The sequence below is a fragment of the Brassica oleracea genome, chromosome C9 (assembly GCF_000695525.1).
Source record: "Brassica oleracea var. oleracea cultivar TO1000 chromosome C9, BOL, whole genome shotgun sequence".
Taxonomy (NCBI): Eukaryota; Viridiplantae; Streptophyta; class Magnoliopsida; order Brassicales; family Brassicaceae; genus Brassica; species Brassica oleracea.
In genome coordinates this window covers 2,104,607-2,123,167 of record NC_027756.1, presented here as the reverse complement: position 1 = coordinate 2,123,167, position 18,561 = coordinate 2,104,607, and the positions used below count along the sequence as shown (strand labels likewise).

Here is an 18,561-nt window from a genome sequence, read left to right as displayed (position 1 = left end):
TGACGTTACCTATAAACATCTAGAGAGTAGAGAAATTTAAGACCCTTGAATATTGTGAAAAGCTGAGTATATGATGTAAGCCATATAAGCTCATCTTAAGATATTTTCCATTGTACTATCTATCTACTAAGGTAATTAAATCTGTTACTGCAGGTAACCGGTGCTTGATAAGAATGCGTGTCTTGTCTACCCTCAGGAGCACTGGTTTGGTCAGGTACTCTCCTGTCTTTCTTAACCTTGAGTTATCTTGTGCTCCTTAAGAAACTTGATGTTTAATAAATTTAGGCTCTCCTTTAACAGTTTACTCAAATATGATTTGTTTCATGAACATATATCACTGAGAATAAAAGAAGCTTATAGACAATAAATAGATGGGATTTTGGTTACTTAGGTAGGATTTAACATACAGCCTGATGCTAGATTATTTTAGCATCAAAACATATTTATGGTATGCAGTGTTATGTTGAAAAGGTCTTGTTGATCTACAGCATGTTTACCAAAATACACAGTTCTTTTTGGTCTTGGACAACAAACTCTCTGTAGTTTTGAACCATGCTTCAAGATGTGCTTGCATCATCCCCTGTAGAATTTCACAAACCACAATCTATTCAGTTTATATTCAATCAAATAACTAAAATTAAAAACCCATCTACGTCACACATCTCTCCATTTCTAAACCAGAATCCACAAAAAAAAAGCTAGAACAGTGTCTAACTTATTTCCTGATTATTCATTTGTTTTGATATGTTGGAAAATATATAAAAATGAAAATAAAACTAACCTTTTGAAGAGGAAGGGATCAAAACGACATGCATCTTTGAGTTGTTGGGAGGGAGATGCAGCCTAAGGGGATATAATTTGCCGTTTAAAGGGTTCTTGGAACAGATTGATACATCACTCAGACCTGTCTCTTCTTCAAGCTTCTGTTTCAGCTCCTCTAGTCCCAGTCCCTTGAAACAGAAAAGCTCTTCCTTTGCTCCTTCATCCACGTTCCCATCTTCATCCCCAACCCTGTAATAAATTAGTCTCCCATCTGCCTTGCCTGGTGAGCTGACTCTATCTTCAACCTGTGATCATAATTTTTTTTTTTTAAAATGGTCACATATCAGTGAATGCAATCAATGATCATAGGATACTGAAACTGATCAAAACCTCTGTTTTAGAAAATCTTGGGGACTTGAGAGAGAACTCTTTGGGTGAGTTGTGCTCAGCGTGATCATCTATTGTTGCCATCAGAACCTCTGGTGGTGGTGGAGGAGGCGGGAGAATAGGTTGTGGTGGTTTCTTCTTTCTGATTTCCAAAATATCAATATCCCACAAAACCCAATCCTGTGTGGTTGACCTATGAGGAACATCATGTGTGACTGAGTTTCTCCATGGTGGTAAACCTCCATTAGCTCGAAGATACTGCCCATACCTAAGAGCATGCCCATCCATAAGTATCTCAACATGGAGCTCTCACAAGTAAAATATTTAATGTAATTCAGTTAATGATTAAATTAAAAAAAAAAACAATTATGAAATGACACATAATACAAAAGTATCTCAAACTTTTTTGTTGAGGTTCTTAAACGAAAACCTCTTCTTATTCTCTCTCCATCTTTTGTGATATGTTTCATTTTTTTATTGTTTAGATACTGGGTTAGATAATGCACTCAAATGTTCTTACATCATTCTTTTTAAAAGAGATTATCAAGAGGTGTTACCTTGTCTTGAGCCTAACTTGAACGCCTTCTCTAACGGGTTCCCATTCAGTTGATGAGTCCAGACGACGTGGCAGCGTCTGCGTTACCTTCTTGCCTGTCATGCCAAGGTACAATGGCATGTTTGATGCGGTTAGGTACTTGCCAAAACAGCTTTTGAGACGGATCACGTTTGCTTCTTCTAGAATCTCCACCGTCCATCTAGCGTTCATGCAACGTCCGTCTCTGTCTTGGTTCACGGAATCTTCGTCGTCGTCTGCTAGAAGGTACTTGTCATGGTAGCTACGTAAACGCACGGTTTCAGCCTTCTTGAAAATCTCCATTATTGTTCTCTTGTATCAAAATACACAATCTTTCACAAAAAGAAAAACATATCATAAGAACAGATTCGTTAAAGCCATTTACAAATCTGAATGCTTATAGTCTTTCTTGAAAATGTCATTAAACATTTATGTTTGAATTCGAAAATGATATAAATGTGAGTTTTGATTACCTGAAAAAATGGATCTGTAGGTGGCCACGGCTGCGATCTTACCTTCAAGGATTGGATTGAAGATCATTTATGAGAACGATGTTCAGGTTAGGTACCTTTGGAACCCTTTTTAGTTTCTTTGGTTTGGATTTAGAAAAAAAGGAGGTTTCTTATTTTTGGTATTATGTTTTAGACATTGATGAATGGGCATATTAGGGAACTGTACCTGTATATATATTTGCATGGATACAAAGGTGTACGTGTATATATGGAGAATCCATTTCATCTTATATTAGTGAGACATCGAATTGAAGATTCTCTTATTCAATCAGAGTGTTTGTGACTTTTGAATAGTAGAACAACGTAATACATTTTTTTTTAACGTAATACATACTTGACATGGCCATGGCAGGAATGTTGAGAAAACTTTATAAACAAACAACAAGCCATCTCATTTAATGTTGTCTCTATTTCACATTTTTTTCACTTATCTATGATTATTGGCTACAGCAAGTGCTGCATTCTAAAATGCTAAAAAGTTAGAAAAAAAAACAAGATAATGGAATCGTCTAAACAGCTATGTAGAGTCTGCTTACTATTTATTAGACAAACAAAACTTATAAGCTAAAACATCAACCATGAATCTTATATTCAAATGCTTCAAATAGCAAGTGCTGCATTCTAAAATGCTAAAAAGTTAGAAAAAAAAACAAGATAATCGAATCGTCTAAACAGCTATGTAGTCTGCTTACTATTTATTAGACAAACAAAACTTATAAGCTAAAAACATCAACCATGAATCTTATATTCAAATGCTTAAAATAAATTGCGGAATGGATTAAATCTTTTGATACCATGTTTCTCACTGCTTTCATCTACTGTGGCTTTCTGAGCATTCTTCCCCTCCAGAGCATCAATCAGATCATTCAGTGATCCATCAGCATCTATTTCACTCTTCTTCTTCATCAAGTTCTCGGCGACATCAGCTGGTGCAATCTTCGTTTCCTTCAACAAAGACTCTATTTTAGTGTACAGAGGATGAGTATCAAGATCCAAGTAGTTCTTGGCAAGAATCTTGAACGCCTCGAAAGTACAGTAAGACAGCTCAATGTGCATATCCATTCTCCCTCTCCTGATTAAAGCCGGGTCAAGTTTAGCCAAGTGATTCGTCGTGAAGACAATGATCCTCTCTTGTCCACAAGCAGACCAGATCCCATCTATGAAGTTTAAAAGACCAGAAAGCGTTACAAAACTCTTGTTCTCTTCTTTGCCTTCTTCTTGGTCTTTATCTTTTTCTTTTTTCCAACTCATCAAGAACCTCTCCTTCTTCTTCTTCTTCTTCTTCTTCTTCTTGAAACTTCTTTGACCCGTTAGATCCAAAGAACAATCAATGTCTTCAATTACAATTATAGACTTAGTAGCTGTACCAATGAGTAGCTTCCTCAACTCCGAGTTGTCCTTTATAGCTGTGAGCTCAACATCATAGATACTATAGTTTAATAAATTCGCCATTGCAGCTATCATTGTGGATTTACCGGTCCCCGGTGGCCCATACAGCAAGTAACCCCTCTTCCAAGCTTTCCCAATCTTCTTGTAGTACTCTTTCCCATTACTAAACGCAGCAAGATCATTCAAGATCTCTTCCTTCTTCTTTGAATCCATAGCTAATGTATCAAAACTCGCGGGATGCTCAAAATCAATGCATCTCCATAAAGCAGTCTTGTTAGGACCCCAGCTAGAGCTAGGGTTGTTTGTATACAGCTTCATCTTCTTGTTCTTGGCGTCTATCAGTTTCCCTTCTTCAAAAATGTGTTTCATGTAAGAATTCGTTACAATGTCACGTGACCGTCGATGGAAAGTGAGTTTGTATGTTCTAAACCCTTCGGAATCAGTTTCAATCTCCCACCAGACGTTAACTCCTTTGTACTCATCTCGGGTTCTAGTGTCGTCTCGTTTCAAGACCAAGTCTTTGCTCTCTTTGACCTGGCTTGCTCTGAGATGCTTGGCTTTGTCGGTAGCTTTTTCACCAAGGTAGGTCTCGATGGATGCGAAGGCGTGATTGTATTGATAACCATCGTACTGAGAGATTTTAATTTCGACGTAAGGAGAGAAGAAAGTGATGAATCTGTCTGAAAGTCTCTGGACAAAGGTGAATTGTTGGATTGAAGAGATTAAACACTCCTTAATGGCGATCTTGAGGTGATTAGGGAAGAACTGTTGAACGGTTGCCCATAAGAAAAACACACTCGCCATGCCTGAACCAAATGTGTTTCCCATCATTATCATCTTCTTTCTCAAAGTATGTTTCTTTCTGTAACCAGGATTTGGTTGTGTTTAGGCCTTTAGGGTATGACTTGATATATATAGTCTGTGTCACGTGAAAGGTTATTATATATGTTTCCATTTTAGAACTCTCGGACCCCAATTTTACTTTTACTATTTTCCAAATTACTGTTTTGGTTTTCACTGTGTAAATGTTATTTAAGGAAACTTTCCTTATTTTTCTTTGGCTTTATGGATACTAAGCTTTTTATTTGGCTCAATTAAAAGTTGCCATAATTCTCTCTAATTCTACTCATATTATACATTTTTCGGACGACGTCACGTCCATGCTGATGTTTTAGTTTGCTTCCTTTCTTCAATTGTCCCAATAAAACTTTTAGATGATTAGTAGGGGAAATAAAATTTTCATTAATGTAAAAAATCATTAATTAGTATAGATAACAATTACAATTAAGTTTTTCGGTCAATATTCATTTCTGCATATATACGCGGATGCATAACAAAACTATTTCTATCTACAATAGATTTCAAGTAAAATTTTATTTATAATATATTTCAAACTTTATATATATAAAAAATGATCCTTATTATTGGTCGTTTAAAATTTTATGTGGACAGGTTATACTAAACCGAACCCTCATGACGTTCTCTTTTTTTTCGAGTCTCTTAAGAGATGATCGGAAAGAGCTGTAGCTTTATATTTTTGCTTTAGAAATAAAACTGTAGATTTTTTTTTTTTTAGATAATTTTGCTGTAGAATATTAGCTGTAGGTTTAAAAAGATTCAAAGACTTACATATAAATTTTCTAAATCAAAAAAATAAGTGCTCTAGATTTATGGTTTTCCACAGTTAAAAATAAGTAAAAAGGAAAGATAAATCTGTAGCTTTAAAAAATTTTACAAAGCATGATTGGCAAAAACTTGGGTTATAGAAATAATTTAGATTTGTAGAGAGATCTTACGGCACTTCTAAAGCACTTGTCAATCAACCCCTTAATGGTTCCAGCTAACAGCCACGGTACTAGGCACCACATGTTTTTCATCTGACCACTCGATGCTCCCAAAGCTGCTAGACCCAGACGGCTTAGACAAGTCTACGGTAAACGTTACCGCATACGATTTCTTCTCGTTTACTTCTCTGAAATTCAAAACCGCCGGTTCAACCAAAATCTTGACTGCTGTTGTCTCCGAGGTTACTTTAACAGAGTATGTCCCAGCTCCTCCCACGCTAGTGACCGTGCGTGTGTACTTGTATTCATCGGCTACGTCGACGTAAACGGCGAACGACGGGTAGTTTAGATCAGCGACCGAGTATGTTTTACTCGGATCACAAGTGTAGTTGCGTCTCGACACGATTTCGATATCCGAAGCTGTGTAGTCCATTGCACAGAGGAAATCTAAATAATCCACCGTCGCGATGTCGATGATCTGTTTTCCGTCTTTGTAGGATTTGTAAGCAGTGGTCATAAGAGCAGATCGAATCGCCGCGGGGCTCCATTGCGGATGCACAGACTTGAGTAGAGCCGCTAAACCACTGACGTGAGGGCAAGACAAGGACGTTCCAGAGAGGATGTTGAATTCCACGCGGCGAGTATCAGAATCTAGTCCGGTTGGACTAGCAACTCCGGTCCACCCGGAGCGATCAAGTCCGGTTTGAGAATGTTTGGCGTTACCGGGTTAGGTCCTCGGGAGCTAAAAGCTGCAAGCATGGGAGAGGGCTGGACGTTGACTACAGTTCCTTGGATAACAATCCTAGCCGTGGGATTGGGATCGGTCAAGAGATAACGTCACCAGCTTTTTGTCCCAAATAAGCAACCGCCTGAAGCTCTTCTCCGTCATCCTCCGTATTCGCCAAAATCATTCCGAGTCCACCAGCAGCTTTCACTACCTCCCCTTTGATGTGCGATCTTCCCCTTTACCTTCTCGGGTATCAGTGTTTCGAGGTAACATAGATATTCAGTATCATTGTTACTAGCATTCCCGGCGTAAACAAACGACAATAATTTAGGCGGGAGAGCATCTCCTTTAAACAACCAAGCTCCAGTATAGTTCTGCCCGTTGCTGAGGATCACGAGCGCGGGAAAATCACGATCAATAGTACCAGCCCCAACAGTAGTAATCCACGGAGCTACGTTCCTAACACTGTAAGAGCTAGCTGGGACCCCTATTGCCAGCAGAGCATGAAACAAAGATCCCTCTTTCCATGGCCGCGAATGCTCCAATGGACATAACGTTCACGTTATCTTCGATGGCTTTATCCATTCCAGCTAAAATATCTGAGCTCAAGCAACCACCATTTATCCAACAAACTTTGTAAACGGCCACTCGAGCCCGGGAAGCAACCCCACGAGCTGTCCCATTAGCGAAGCCTAGAAGACTAGCTCCTTGCACGACGGATCCAGCCGCGGTTGATGACGTGTGTGTTCCGTGACCGGTGTCGTCTCTAGGTGATCTTGACTCTATGGATAGAATCCATGAATCGCACTGTTGTAAGTATAGAGCAGTTCAGCAGATTCTGAGACGGACCTGAGGGAGGACTCGTACCAGAGAGAGTGTTGGTCGAAGCTCGACGTCAGTACAGACAAAAATTAAAGACTTCTGTTAACATAAGTTTACCTACGTTTTACCGACATACGAAGTGATATTGTTTAAATAAAAAAAAATCTGATTTTTGACTTATAAGAAACATGGGACTAAAATCTGGAACTCTATCGTAATTAGAAAATATAAAATAAGTGGTTTTACATCATATCAATCATATATACAACAATTCATGTTACCTCATCATAGCTCTCTGATTGCAATGTTTTTCTTTTATATATCTCTGTTACAGACTAGACCTCGCTATGTCGTGGGTTATACGTAATGATAGAAGGCTAAACAATGTTCTGAATCTTATGATTAGCTTAAATAGATTTTTCACGAGATGGAAAAGACTTAAATGCTTTATTATAGCGATAAATAGATTTTTTTCCTTCAAATTCAGTGCTCTGCTTCACCATTTTCTTCAATCTTTTTCTTGTTCTTCTTCTCCTCCTCTTCCTTTGCCTCCTTCTCAGCTTTCTTCTCCTTCCTCTTCTTCTTCCTTCTTCTGCTTCACCTCTTCCTCAACCCTCCTCTTTGCCTCCTCCTTCTCCTCTTTCAAAGCTTCAATCAAACGCCTCAAACAAGTCTCTCCCTCTTCCCCTTCTGATTTAGGCAACAGATTCTCCCCTACATCAGCCGGTGTCATCTTGATTTCTTCAACCTCAAGCAACCTCTTTATCTCATCAAATAACTCACTCTCCACCACATCCAAATAGTTCTTGGCCAACACCTTAAAAGCTTCGAAACCGCAATAAGACATCTCTACTAGTCACGTCTGATTTTCATATTGGATAGTAAGATAACAGGTATATCGCCGACACGGAGTATAATTAGATAACACCTACTAGTCACGTCTCTAAGTGTTTGACCTTAACTCTTAAATACGCCTAGATGACGACAGGATTTTATTTCAGAAATATGTATCATATGATTATACATATTAGTATTACAAATCACGATGTAAAACCGCTATCTAAAAATAAAAGAATCAAACATTATGAATGTTTCAAAAGAAGATCAAATAGGAAAACCTGAAAAATATTAAGACATAACCCATTTTACAAGTTTTAAAACGGTGAGAAAATGATTATTTATTCTGGTACATGAGAAAACAATTTTTTTTCATTAATTAGTAACTGAAGAAAAAGCTTCCCAAAATGATAGATATAAACTAAAAATAAATTTGCTGATTTCTCGTTCGCGTCATCGTGTGTATAAGTTTCAAAGAAGACGTCTAACTAAACGTAGGACGACAAATACTTAATACAAGTATGGATTGAGACATTCGAGTAGTTATGTATCTCGAGCATCCCTGATAGTATTTAAAAGAGTATATCATCATTAAAAGGTCTATTACATGTCTCCACTTTAGAACTCTTGGGCTCCAAGTTTAGTTTTACTCTTTTCGAAATATTGTTTTTGTTTTCATTTTGCATGTGTTATTTGAGGAATATGTACTCTTTTTCCATCGGTTTCATGGTTATTAAGCTTTTCTTTTTCTTTTGGTTCAGTTAATTAAAAGTTGCCATAAATCGACTCATATTATACATTTTTATTTTAGTTTGCTTCCTTTTTTTATTTCTTAAAAAAAATATTTGGTTTATTTGATTAAGAGTTGCCATAATTAGACTCATATTTAACTTTTTTATAAATTTTCCTTTTTGGTGTTTAAATTTGTATCAGTTAAATAAAATTTTCCACAATTCCACTCCTTACAAGTATCTTCAGAGGATTATCTTGTTGCCATTCATTATTTTTTTCCCTCTCTTTATAGTAAATAAAAAAAAATTACTCTAAGCAAATTCGTTCAATGAGTTTATATCTTTTTCAAAAAAATTATCCTTAACTGATTTGGTCAAGTTCAATAGAGTCGCCACCATCTTTTAAAAATATAATGCACTTGATAACATCAAAGTTATGTAAGAATGCATCGTTTAAGTGATTCGTAAAGTCCAACAACGTCAACATGTTCGGTCTATTTGACATCATAGGATATAATTTTATTTTTTTCTTTCTCAACTGTAACATCATAAAATGTAAAAAATTTACAGTTTCACGCACTCTCTAGTCTCTATACGACTTTGTTCCCAAGTCTCATAAAAAATATCGATCCTCCTATTGATATCTATTAAAAAATAGTGGATATTTTATCAGTCATGTAAATATATTCTCTAAATATAATATAAACCATATTATATCTAATTGAGGAAATAAGATGTTCAGAAAGTATTCGGTAGCAAAGTTATAGTATCTCCAACCGTTATGACTAAAGCTACGTACGTACGCAACTTTTACTTTTAGGAAACTTCCGAGTTTTGTCATTGTCATTTTCCTCTCCTCGCCGTCCATGTATCTTCATGTGAACTTACTTTGTTCCAGAAATATATAAATAAAAATCAGCTTTCGTCACATATTCCACGATGTATGCAACAAGACAAAGATGTGATGTAACCGCTTTGGCGTGCGAGTTAAAAGCAAATTTGACAACCACTTTTCCCCCAGTTCTAATAAACTATTGCAAATACAGTAGACAATCTAGACTGTTTTCAACTATGCTCCACACTTCTACTATAACGTGTTTACTCCTTTTATTTTGATATGCTCCCTGCAAAAATATAAGATAAATGGTTCTACATCATATTAACCATATATTACAATTCATGTTACTTCATCATAGCTCTCTATTGATATAGAAAATCAGCAAGTTTGTAGCATAATGATTTGTTTCTATGCCTCTTAGTGATGTTCTTTAAAGCTATTCATGTGATGGAAGAGACAAAACGATAAATAAAACCAACATATATCGATTTTTCTTCAAATTCAATGCTCTGCGTCACCATTTTCTTCAATCTTTTTCTTCTTCTTCTTCTCCTCCTCTTCCTTTGCCTCCTTCTCAGCTTTCTTTTCCTTCCTCCTCTTCTTCTCTTCCTCTTCTTCCTTCTTCTGCTTCGCCTCTTCCTCAACCCTCCTCTTTGCCTCCTCCTTCTCCTCTTTCAAAGCTTCAATCAAGCGCCTCAAACAAGTCTCTCCCTCTTCCCCTTCTGACTTAGGCAACAGATTCTCCCCAACATCAGCCGGCGTCATCTTGATTTCTTCAACCTCAAGCAACCTCTTTATCTCATCAAATAACTCACTCTCCACCACATCCAAATAGTTCTTTGCCAACACCTTAAAAGCTTCAAACCCACAATAAGACATCTCTATATGTTTATCCATTCTTCCTTTCCTAATCAAAGCAGGATCCAGCTTGTCCACAAAGTTTGTAGTAAACACAATGATCCTCTCCCCACCACATGCTGACCATAACCCATCAATGAAATTTAGTAGCCCTGATAATGTAACTTTGCTCTCTTTCTTATCACCTTCATTCTTCATCATCTTCTTCTCTATTGCTTCCTTGTCGTCTCCATCTTCATCCTCCTCCTCCTTCTTATTCTTCCTCTGTCCCGTTAGGTTAAGAGAACAATCTATATCTTCAATCACAATAATAGACTTTGTAGAAGTCTCAATCAGTAACCTCCTCAGCTGTGTGTTATCCATAACCGTTGTTAACTCAAGATCATAAACATCATACTCCAAGAAGTTTGCCATGGCAGCAATCATGGTTGATTTACCAGTCCCGGGTGGTCCAAACAAGAGATACCCTCTCTTCCAAGCCTTACCAATCTTCTTGTAATAATCTTTGCTCTTACTAAACTTAACGAGATCGCTTTTGATCTCTTCCTTCTTCTTCTCTTCCATAGCTAGAGTATCAAAAGTCGCTGGATGCTCAAACGTTACATGACTCCACTTTGTCTGGTTCCCATGGTTCTGTCCCGGAGTATTCGAATAAAGCTTCCTCTCTCTATTCTTCAGCTCTATCGTCTTCCCTTCCTTCATAACATGCTCAAGATACCTCTCTATGATGACTTCTCTGTCACGTCTATGGAACCTCAACATGTAGTATCTCTTCTCATCAGCCGCAGGGTAAAAAGAGAACGATTGCCTAATATTACCTTCTTTCTTGGACTGCCACCAGACCGTAACGTTCTCGAACTCGTCTGTAATCTCTTCCTTATCATCCATGCTTAGGACAAGCGACTTGCTTCCTTTGGTCGTGTTGGCTTTTAGCTTCTTGGCTCGAGAAGAGGAGTCTTTGCTGAGATAGCTTTGGATCCCTAAGTAGGCCTCGCTTCGCTGGAAACGCTCTCCGCTGTATTCGTGAAACGTTATTTGGATGTAAGGGTAGAAACGGCTGAATAGTCTTTGAAAGAATGGTTCAAAGTGGTCTCCAACGTGAGGGAACCATTGTTTGAAGATTGTGTATACAAACATTAGGGTTGCTAGAGCAGAGCCTGTGTTAGCCCATAGTTGACCCATCGTAGCCATTTTTAGGGTTTTGGAATAGGTTTATTTATACTTCTTGAGTAAGAAATAAGCTTTCTGAGATGAGTTTAATCTGAGATTTTGATCGGAAGGGAAGGATAATATTGGGGGAAGAAGATGTGGTTCTGGTAGAGATGGCTCGTAATATTTATAATATGCGCATACGTGATAATGTCAAGATTTTAATAAATTTACTTGAAAAGTCTAGGAATTACTATATTAATTTTGTCTGCGTATGCATATGTGAGATCACTTGGAAACTACCTAATGACGAATTGTTTTTTAAGTTCGAATATTAAAAAAGAAGTTCGTAACAAAACAAAAACTGAAAAGAGATGGAAATTGCACGGATTCCACCATCAATTTTCTTTATAGCTATACAATATGTAATTTAGTAAAAGGGGTCCATAAAGAATAGACACCACAACTATGTTACCAGTCAATGCCAAAAAAGAGTCTGAACTACTGCATTGTTTATTTGATAAAGTAACGTGTAGTGGTGAACTAAAAACATTTTTGATATCCAACTTTCTTAAGGAACAAGATTTTCATATTGGATAGTAAGATAGCAGGTATATGGCCGACTCGGAATATAATTAGATAACACCTACTAGTCGCGTCTCTAACTGTTTGACGTTAACTCTTATATACGCCTAGATGACGACAGGATCTTTATTTCAGAAATATGTATATCATTTGATTATTCATATTAATGATTAAATATCACAATGTAAAACGCTATCTCAAAGTAAAAGAATCAAACATTATGATGTTTGAAAAGAAGATCAAACAGGAAAACCTGAAAAATATTAGGACATAACCCATTTTACAAGTTTTAAAACGGTGAGAAAATGATTGCTTATTGTGGTACATGAGAAAACAACTTTTTTCATTAATAACTGAAGAATAAGCTTCCCAAAATGATGGATATAAACCAAACTAGAAAAAAAATTTACCAGGCAAATAATAATTATAAATAAAATTATTATTAATTATTAATTATTTAATAAATTCATTTTTGTCAACTATATAAAATCATTATAGAATATAGTTTACAAAACCATTTTTTTTAAAAAGTATTGATGATAATTAAAAAAATAACATTGATAAAAAATGAAAATATGTTTTTTCATGGTATGACATATACAAATACATATATTTAGATTATAAAAATTGTCTTCCTTAAAATTTAGTGTACTTAAAATGATGAGAAGAACAAAATCATAAAGAAATTTTTTTTAAAGAAGATTTTTCATTCATAAAATAAACATATAATCACTAAAATAAAAAATATTGTATTTTTATTGCCATTGAGTATATTTACTTATTAGATAAATATATATTAATTTTATGTTCAGTAAAACTGTCAAGCAAACTATTCTTAAAGAAAGAAAATCGTTTTCATTATATAAAAATGGAAATAATAGTTTAATGTTCAACTTAAATAAGGCAACATAATAACGTTAACAAAACATAAATAATGGAATCTTTATATACAGTATAACCTCTTTAAATTAATATTCTATAAATTAATATACACTAAAAATCTCTATAAAATAATATAATTTTAGAGTCTCAAATTGAGTTTTTGGTTCAACTAGTATATCGATAAATTAATATCTCTATAAATCAATAAAAAAATTATAGTTTTGATGTAGTCCCAACATTATTAATTTATAGAGGTTTCACTGTATATTAAACTTTGCGAACTGATTGTGCTGGGGGCAATAAATATTTTTCAACGGGGGCAATCAATTTTTTCTTAGCATTTAAGGGTCTAACTGGTGACTGAAAGAGAATAATGCATTTTTTAATATTCCTAATTTTTTTTACCATTTATAAGGAATATATTTTCCTTTTCGTTCTTTCTCATTCCTTTAAAATTGAATATAGAACAATTTTTTTCCTCATTAAAGATAAGGAATAATCTTCTCTTTCATTCCTATAACTTTATTCCTTTAGGGGGGAGGGAAGGGGGGGGCAACTGCCCCCTGCTTACCTAACATAGCTTCGCCTCTGATATAAACTAAATTTGCTGATTTCTCGTTTGTGTCATAGTGTCTATAAGTTTCAAAGAAGACGTACGTCTAACTTAAAAGAAGGACGACAAATACTTGATACAAGTATGGATTGAGACATTCGAGTAGTTATGTATCTCGAGCACCTCTGATAGTATTTTAAGGAGTATATAATAATTAAAACAAAAAAAAAATTGTTTAAACTACCGCATTATTAATACAATTTATTTTAACCACATTTATCCTTAGTTTTAAAAAAGTAAATAGAAACTCCATAACGTTAACTAGATTTAGGGTTTATATTTGAAGGGTGAAGTTTTGGAATGTGGGTTTAGAATTTTAATAAATATATAAATAAATACTTAAAATTTAAAATAATTTTTTAATAGTTTCAAAAATATTTTCGAATTTAAAAAAAAAATCAATTTGAAAATTCGAAAAAAAAATTATAAAAAATTTCGAATTTGAAAACGCATAATTCAAAAACTATATAATTTTTATTTATATATCAATAAAACAAGGGTATTGTGATCTTTTACTTTTTAATAAAGAAAATATTTATGAAAAGGTGTTTTTAATAAAAATAAACATGAATTGTGGAATAAAACACGAGTTAAACTTGAAATTCTCCCTTAAACAAAGAAATATGAAAAAGTATGTCTATTCAAAAAGAAAAAGAGATTTCGTTCTCAAAATAATAATATTCAGTTTTAGTGATAAAAATAAATCCAATAAAAAGAAAGAAAATATTTGTAAACAAATCAGAAACTTAGGTATTTTCTTAATTTCTTCATTTTTTTAGGGTTTTAAACCAATTCACCCTAAAATTATATACTCAAGAAAATGGAAAAATAATAATTGTTTTGGGGATTCTTTTGTTGTTATCTTGATCATAAGAAATGAAAAATTTATAGAATACTGATTTTTTTAATACACAATGATTGTGTCATTTTGTGTTAACAATATTTATTAGGTTGGTTTCAATTTGTGTAGTGACACAATATAACACTATGCCAAAGTACAACCTTGTCTGGGAAAGATGTTCACCCAAAAGTCTAAAAAGATATTCTCAAAACACAAGAAGATATTCACCCAAAGTTCAACCTTACACACAATAAACCAAGATTCATCATGCGCCACTTCTTTTCGTCGTCATGTCTTTTTACTTGATACCATTTACAGAAACGTCGCCGTTTTCCTCCGAGCCCTTCACTTTCTTTTCATTCTCCTTCTTGTCTTCTTCCTCTGTCTTCTTCTTCTTCTCTTCTTCCTCTATCTTCTTCTTCTCCGCTTCCTCTTCTTTCTTCTTCTTCCTCTTCTCCTCCTTCTCTGCTTTACTCTTCTCTTCTTCCTCAGCCAACTTCTTTGCCTTCTCCTTCTCTTCTTCCACAGTCTTGACCAAACGCTTGATGCAAACATCTGCATCATCTTCATCAGACTTCGGCATCAAAGTCTCCGCAACATCAGCAGGAGACACATCGGTTTCCTCGAGCAATCTTTCTATCTCTCCATACAACTCATGTGACTCAATATCCAAGTAGTTCTTAGCCAACACCTTGAATGCTTCAAACTTGCAATAAGACATCTCAATATGGTTATCCATCCTCCCTCTCCTTATCAAAGCTGGATCAAGCTTGTCCACAAAGTTCGTTGTGAATATAATAATCTTCTCATCACTACAAGCTGACCATAACCCATCAATGGAGTTCAACAGCCCTGAGAGTGTCACTTTACTAAGCTTCTCAGCTTCCTTCTTCTCCTTCTTCTCAGCTTCCTTCTTCTTCTCCGCGTCATCCTCTTCATCTTCCTCCTTCTTACTTTTCCTCTGCCCCGTAAGATCGAGAGAGCAATCAATATCTTCAATCACAATGATAGACTTACCTTTTGTATCAAGCAACAGCTTCTTCAACTCTGAGTTGTCCTTCACGGTGGTTAGCTCAAGATCATAAACATCATAGTCCAAGAAGTTCGCTATCGCGGATATCATCGTCGACTTCCCTGTCCCGGGGGGACCGAACAAGAGGTAGCCTCTCTTCCATGGCTTCCCAACCTTCTTGTAATAATCTTTCCCTTTGCTAAACTTTATCAGATCCTTCTTGATCCTTTCTTTCTTCTCAGGATCCATAGCCAAAGTCTCGAACGTCGCGGGATGATGGAAAGGGACATTGCTCCACTTACCTGACCTCCAGGGATACCACTCTGAGCTTGAGTTGTTAGTGTAAAGCTTCCTCTCTCTATTCCTCAACCCTATAGCTTTCCCTTCATCTATCACATGATTAAGATATGTCTCAATGATCATCCCTCTGTGTCTCCTATGGAAAGTAAGCGTGAAGAACCTTCTCTCGTCCGAGCTGGTTCGACCGTAGTTAGACTGAGTCTGAGTCACTTTCACGTTGGAGTACCACTTCACCTTCACACCATTGAACTCATCTTCAACTTCCTCGTGGTCGTCCATGCTAAGCACCAAGGACTTGCTGTTTTTTGACTCGTTAGCCTTTAGCCTCTGCGCACGAGCGGCTGAGTTGGTGGATAGATAGCTGCGTATGGCGTCGTAGTTCTCGCTTCTCTTGAGGCCTTCTTCTGTGTATTCTGTGAACTTGATGTGGACGTAGAAAGAGACCCATCCGACCATCTTGTAGCCGTATTTCTCCACGGTGACTCGGAGATGGCGAGGCACGTATTGTGAGTACATAGCCCAAATGAACATAAAGCTCGTCACCGTCGTGCCGGTTATACCCCATATTGCTCCGGTTTCAAACATCTTCTTGGTTTCTTGTATGTCAAGAAATCAGTAGCTTGTGTAGCACGAAATAGCTTTTTGTGTGTTTTGAGACTTTGCTAGTGTGTGCTCTCTGGTTTGGTTTCATTGCTCCATTACGTTCTTCTTATAGTACTCTCGAGCTTGCGAGGAAGGTTGCACGAAACCTCTGATTAATTTAAAGGAAACTGACCATATATATTTAGAATATTATTATGTTGTGGAATCGTTACGATTATTTTGTTTCTTAACTAGTTTTAATATACTTTTAGGGTTTATTACTATAAATAACGTCACTAGGCTTTGTCGTTTACGATCTTAGTTACTAGGATTAGGTGAAGGGTGTAGAAAATTGTTTATAGAGGCTTGCGAGGAGCCACTTAAAGATTTTTCAGATACAAAAATTCAGTCAAGTATGAGTCATAAGTCATTTTTTTCTTGACGAAATCATTATTCTATCGCTTTGTTCGTTGATATTTTATTTGTTCTAGTCAACTGTGGTAAAATAATATACCTTCGTCTACAAGTTGAGCTTCCTTTCCTTGTCACTCTTTATGAAGAAAACGTTTAACAAGTTGTCTTCCATCAAGTTTCTTTCATCTGGAAAATATTTGAAAATGCAAATGAAAAGGTTTTCCAAACTTTAAAAGACTCAAATAATCTTTTATTAGTATTTTTAAAGAAATCTGGTGAAAAATCACCATTAGTATGCTCCATGCCTGTAAGTCATTACTTATACAGTTTTTGAAGGAAATTATATAGCAATATGATGACATATTGTACACAAAGACGGATTATGTACTCACAAAAAAAATTACATATTAGTCATTATTCTTTAGAAAGATCAATAAATTTTAATTTCATAAAATAAAAAAATTGTTTACATCCTTAAATACTAATCAATCACCACACCACCATATGCGGACTATATATATATATACTCACGAAATTACGATAAGAAAATATAATTATTTGCTGTAATGTAATTATTTAAATACTTTAAAAATGATTTACGGTTAATAACCTAACTAATCAAATAACACCATTGTCAAAATGCTAATTGCATAAATGTGAAACTGTGTCGTCTTGTTGATGTCGTATACTTTTTGTTAGTATGTACGGGTGCGCTTAGAGCAGCATGCTTAGCTATGCTTTCTTCTTTGGGATGATGTCATTTGAATAATACATCATGATCTAAGATTAAAATGGACTCTCTGGATTCTGAAATATTGGGGGTATGTAGAATAACGGTGACTTGATAATTCAAACATATCCAAAGACGTATGTTTTACTTTTAACCGAGATCGGATCAAAATTTATTCATAAACTCGTTAGATTTATCAAATCTTTTCTAGCTTAAAACCAAATACAAATTGGGAATCAATTTTAAGTGTATCCAAACCAGACTAAACCAGTACATAAAATAGACAATTTGTAAAAAACTTGAGCCTTTCCACTACAAGAAAACACGCAACATTCTGACGGACAATATTTTCGTCGGTTTTCTCTGACGACATTCCGACGAGATACCGACGAAATTCAGGTCGTCTGAAATATCCGACAAAATTCCGACAGAATATTTTAATTTTGGGGTTTCGATAGGGATTTGAAGTTCGTCGGAATTCCATCGAAATATTCCGACGGAAATCCGACGGGTTTTTGACTTTCGTCGGAATGTCGTCGGAATTTTCCACGACGAAACAGATTTAATATTTGCAAAGTTATTATAAATGTATAATTTGATACTTAAAATATCCAAATAACACATATAAATTTATAATATGAAATTAGTTCACACCGTTAAAGTTTTTCATATAATAAAATTATTTATGTATACATATCAACGTATTCGTAACATCCTCCAATAACACTTATATACTTATACAAACATATTACGGTAATATAAGAGTAGATTTTGATTCTGTATAATATCGAGTGAAACAAGTAATTATTTTAGTTAAATCTCTTATAAATCATTTACATACTATCAAAAATTTCTATGTGATCATTAGACTGTTGTTTTGAAACCCCAAATTCTTATTTCTCTAAATTCCGACCAAATTCCGACGGAAAATACCGACGAAATTCCGACGGACTCTAACCCCGACCAATCAAAAGACATGCAGAAACTCATAGTTTCTCGAGGCTTCCTTTGGCGATATTCTCAAAACATTCCGACGGAATTCCGACGAAATAAATGTGACGAACAGGTTTCGTCGGAATTTCGTCGGACTTTTTCACTTTATCCGGGAAGAAAATTTGCGAAATTTTATTTGATTAACCGCTTAAAATAGAACCGACCAAATTCTGACGGAAACTGTCCGTCGGTTTATTTTTAATACATAAGCCGACCCTTCTTCTTCTTCCTCATTTTTT

At 35.4% G+C, this 18,561-nt stretch overlaps 4 protein-coding genes and 1 pseudogene across 4 annotated transcripts; all 5 read right to left on the bottom strand.

Moving 5' to 3' along the window:
* Positions 1-397: 397 nt before the first annotated feature.
* On the bottom strand, positions 398-2,301 carry LOC106317316. Its single transcript, XM_013755155.1, has 5 exons — positions 2,197-2,301; positions 1,707-2,055; positions 1,153-1,417; positions 782-1,067; positions 398-580 (listed from the first exon to the last, which is right to left on the bottom strand). The coding sequence occupies exons 2-5, from the start codon at positions 2,024-2,026 to the stop codon at positions 558-560; spliced, it is 894 nt and encodes a 297-aa protein (XP_013610609.1). The 5' UTR covers positions 2,027-2,055; positions 2,197-2,301; the 3' UTR covers positions 398-557.
* Positions 2,302-2,991: 690 nt separating this feature from the next.
* Positions 2,992-4,477, bottom strand: LOC106314087 (probable mitochondrial chaperone BCS1-B). The gene has a single exon (XM_013752027.1). The coding sequence runs from the start codon at positions 4,459-4,461 to the stop codon at positions 2,992-2,994; it is 1,470 nt and encodes a 489-aa protein (XP_013607481.1). The 5' UTR covers positions 4,462-4,477.
* A 974-nt stretch (positions 4,478-5,451) lies between these two features.
* Positions 5,452-7,804, bottom strand: LOC106314086 (annotated as a pseudogene).
* A 1,854-nt stretch (positions 7,805-9,658) lies between these two features.
* On the bottom strand, positions 9,659-11,548 carry LOC106319233 (ATP-dependent zinc metalloprotease FtsH-like). Its single transcript, XM_013757508.1, has one exon. It carries the CDS (start codon positions 11,410-11,412, stop codon positions 9,865-9,867), a length of 1,548 nt encoding a protein of 515 aa, XP_013612962.1. The 5' UTR covers positions 11,413-11,548; the 3' UTR covers positions 9,659-9,864.
* A 2,823-nt stretch (positions 11,549-14,371) lies between these two features.
* On the bottom strand, positions 14,372-16,362 carry LOC106313370 (mitochondrial chaperone BCS1-like). The gene has a single exon (XM_013751168.1). It carries the CDS (start codon positions 16,186-16,188, stop codon positions 14,590-14,592), a length of 1,599 nt encoding a protein of 532 aa, XP_013606622.1. The 5' UTR covers positions 16,189-16,362; the 3' UTR covers positions 14,372-14,589.
* Between the last annotated feature and the right edge of the window lie 2,199 nt (positions 16,363-18,561).

Excerpts from the sequence above, each read along its gene's own strand:
- LOC106317316 (XM_013755155.1), bottom strand. The coding sequence starts at position 2,026 with ATGGAGATTTTCAAGAAGGCTGAAACCGTGCGTTTACGTAGCTACCAT. Across the intron at positions 1,418-1,706 it reads CAAGTTAGGCTCAAGACAAG|GTATGGGCAGTATCTTCGAG; the intron begins GTAACACCTCTT and ends GCATGCTCTTAG. Across the intron at positions 1,068-1,152 it reads CAAGATTTTCTAAAACAGAG|GTTGAAGATAGAGTCAGCTC; the intron begins GTTTTGATCAGT and ends TTATGATCACAG.
- LOC106314087 (XM_013752027.1), bottom strand. The coding sequence starts at position 4,461 with ATGATAATGATGGGAAACACATTTGGTTCAGGCATGGCGAGTGTGTTT.
- LOC106319233 (XM_013757508.1), bottom strand. The coding sequence starts at position 11,412 with ATGGCTACGATGGGTCAACTATGGGCTAACACAGGCTCTGCTCTAGCA.
- LOC106313370 (XM_013751168.1), bottom strand. The coding sequence starts at position 16,188 with ATGTTTGAAACCGGAGCAATATGGGGTATAACCGGCACGACGGTGACG.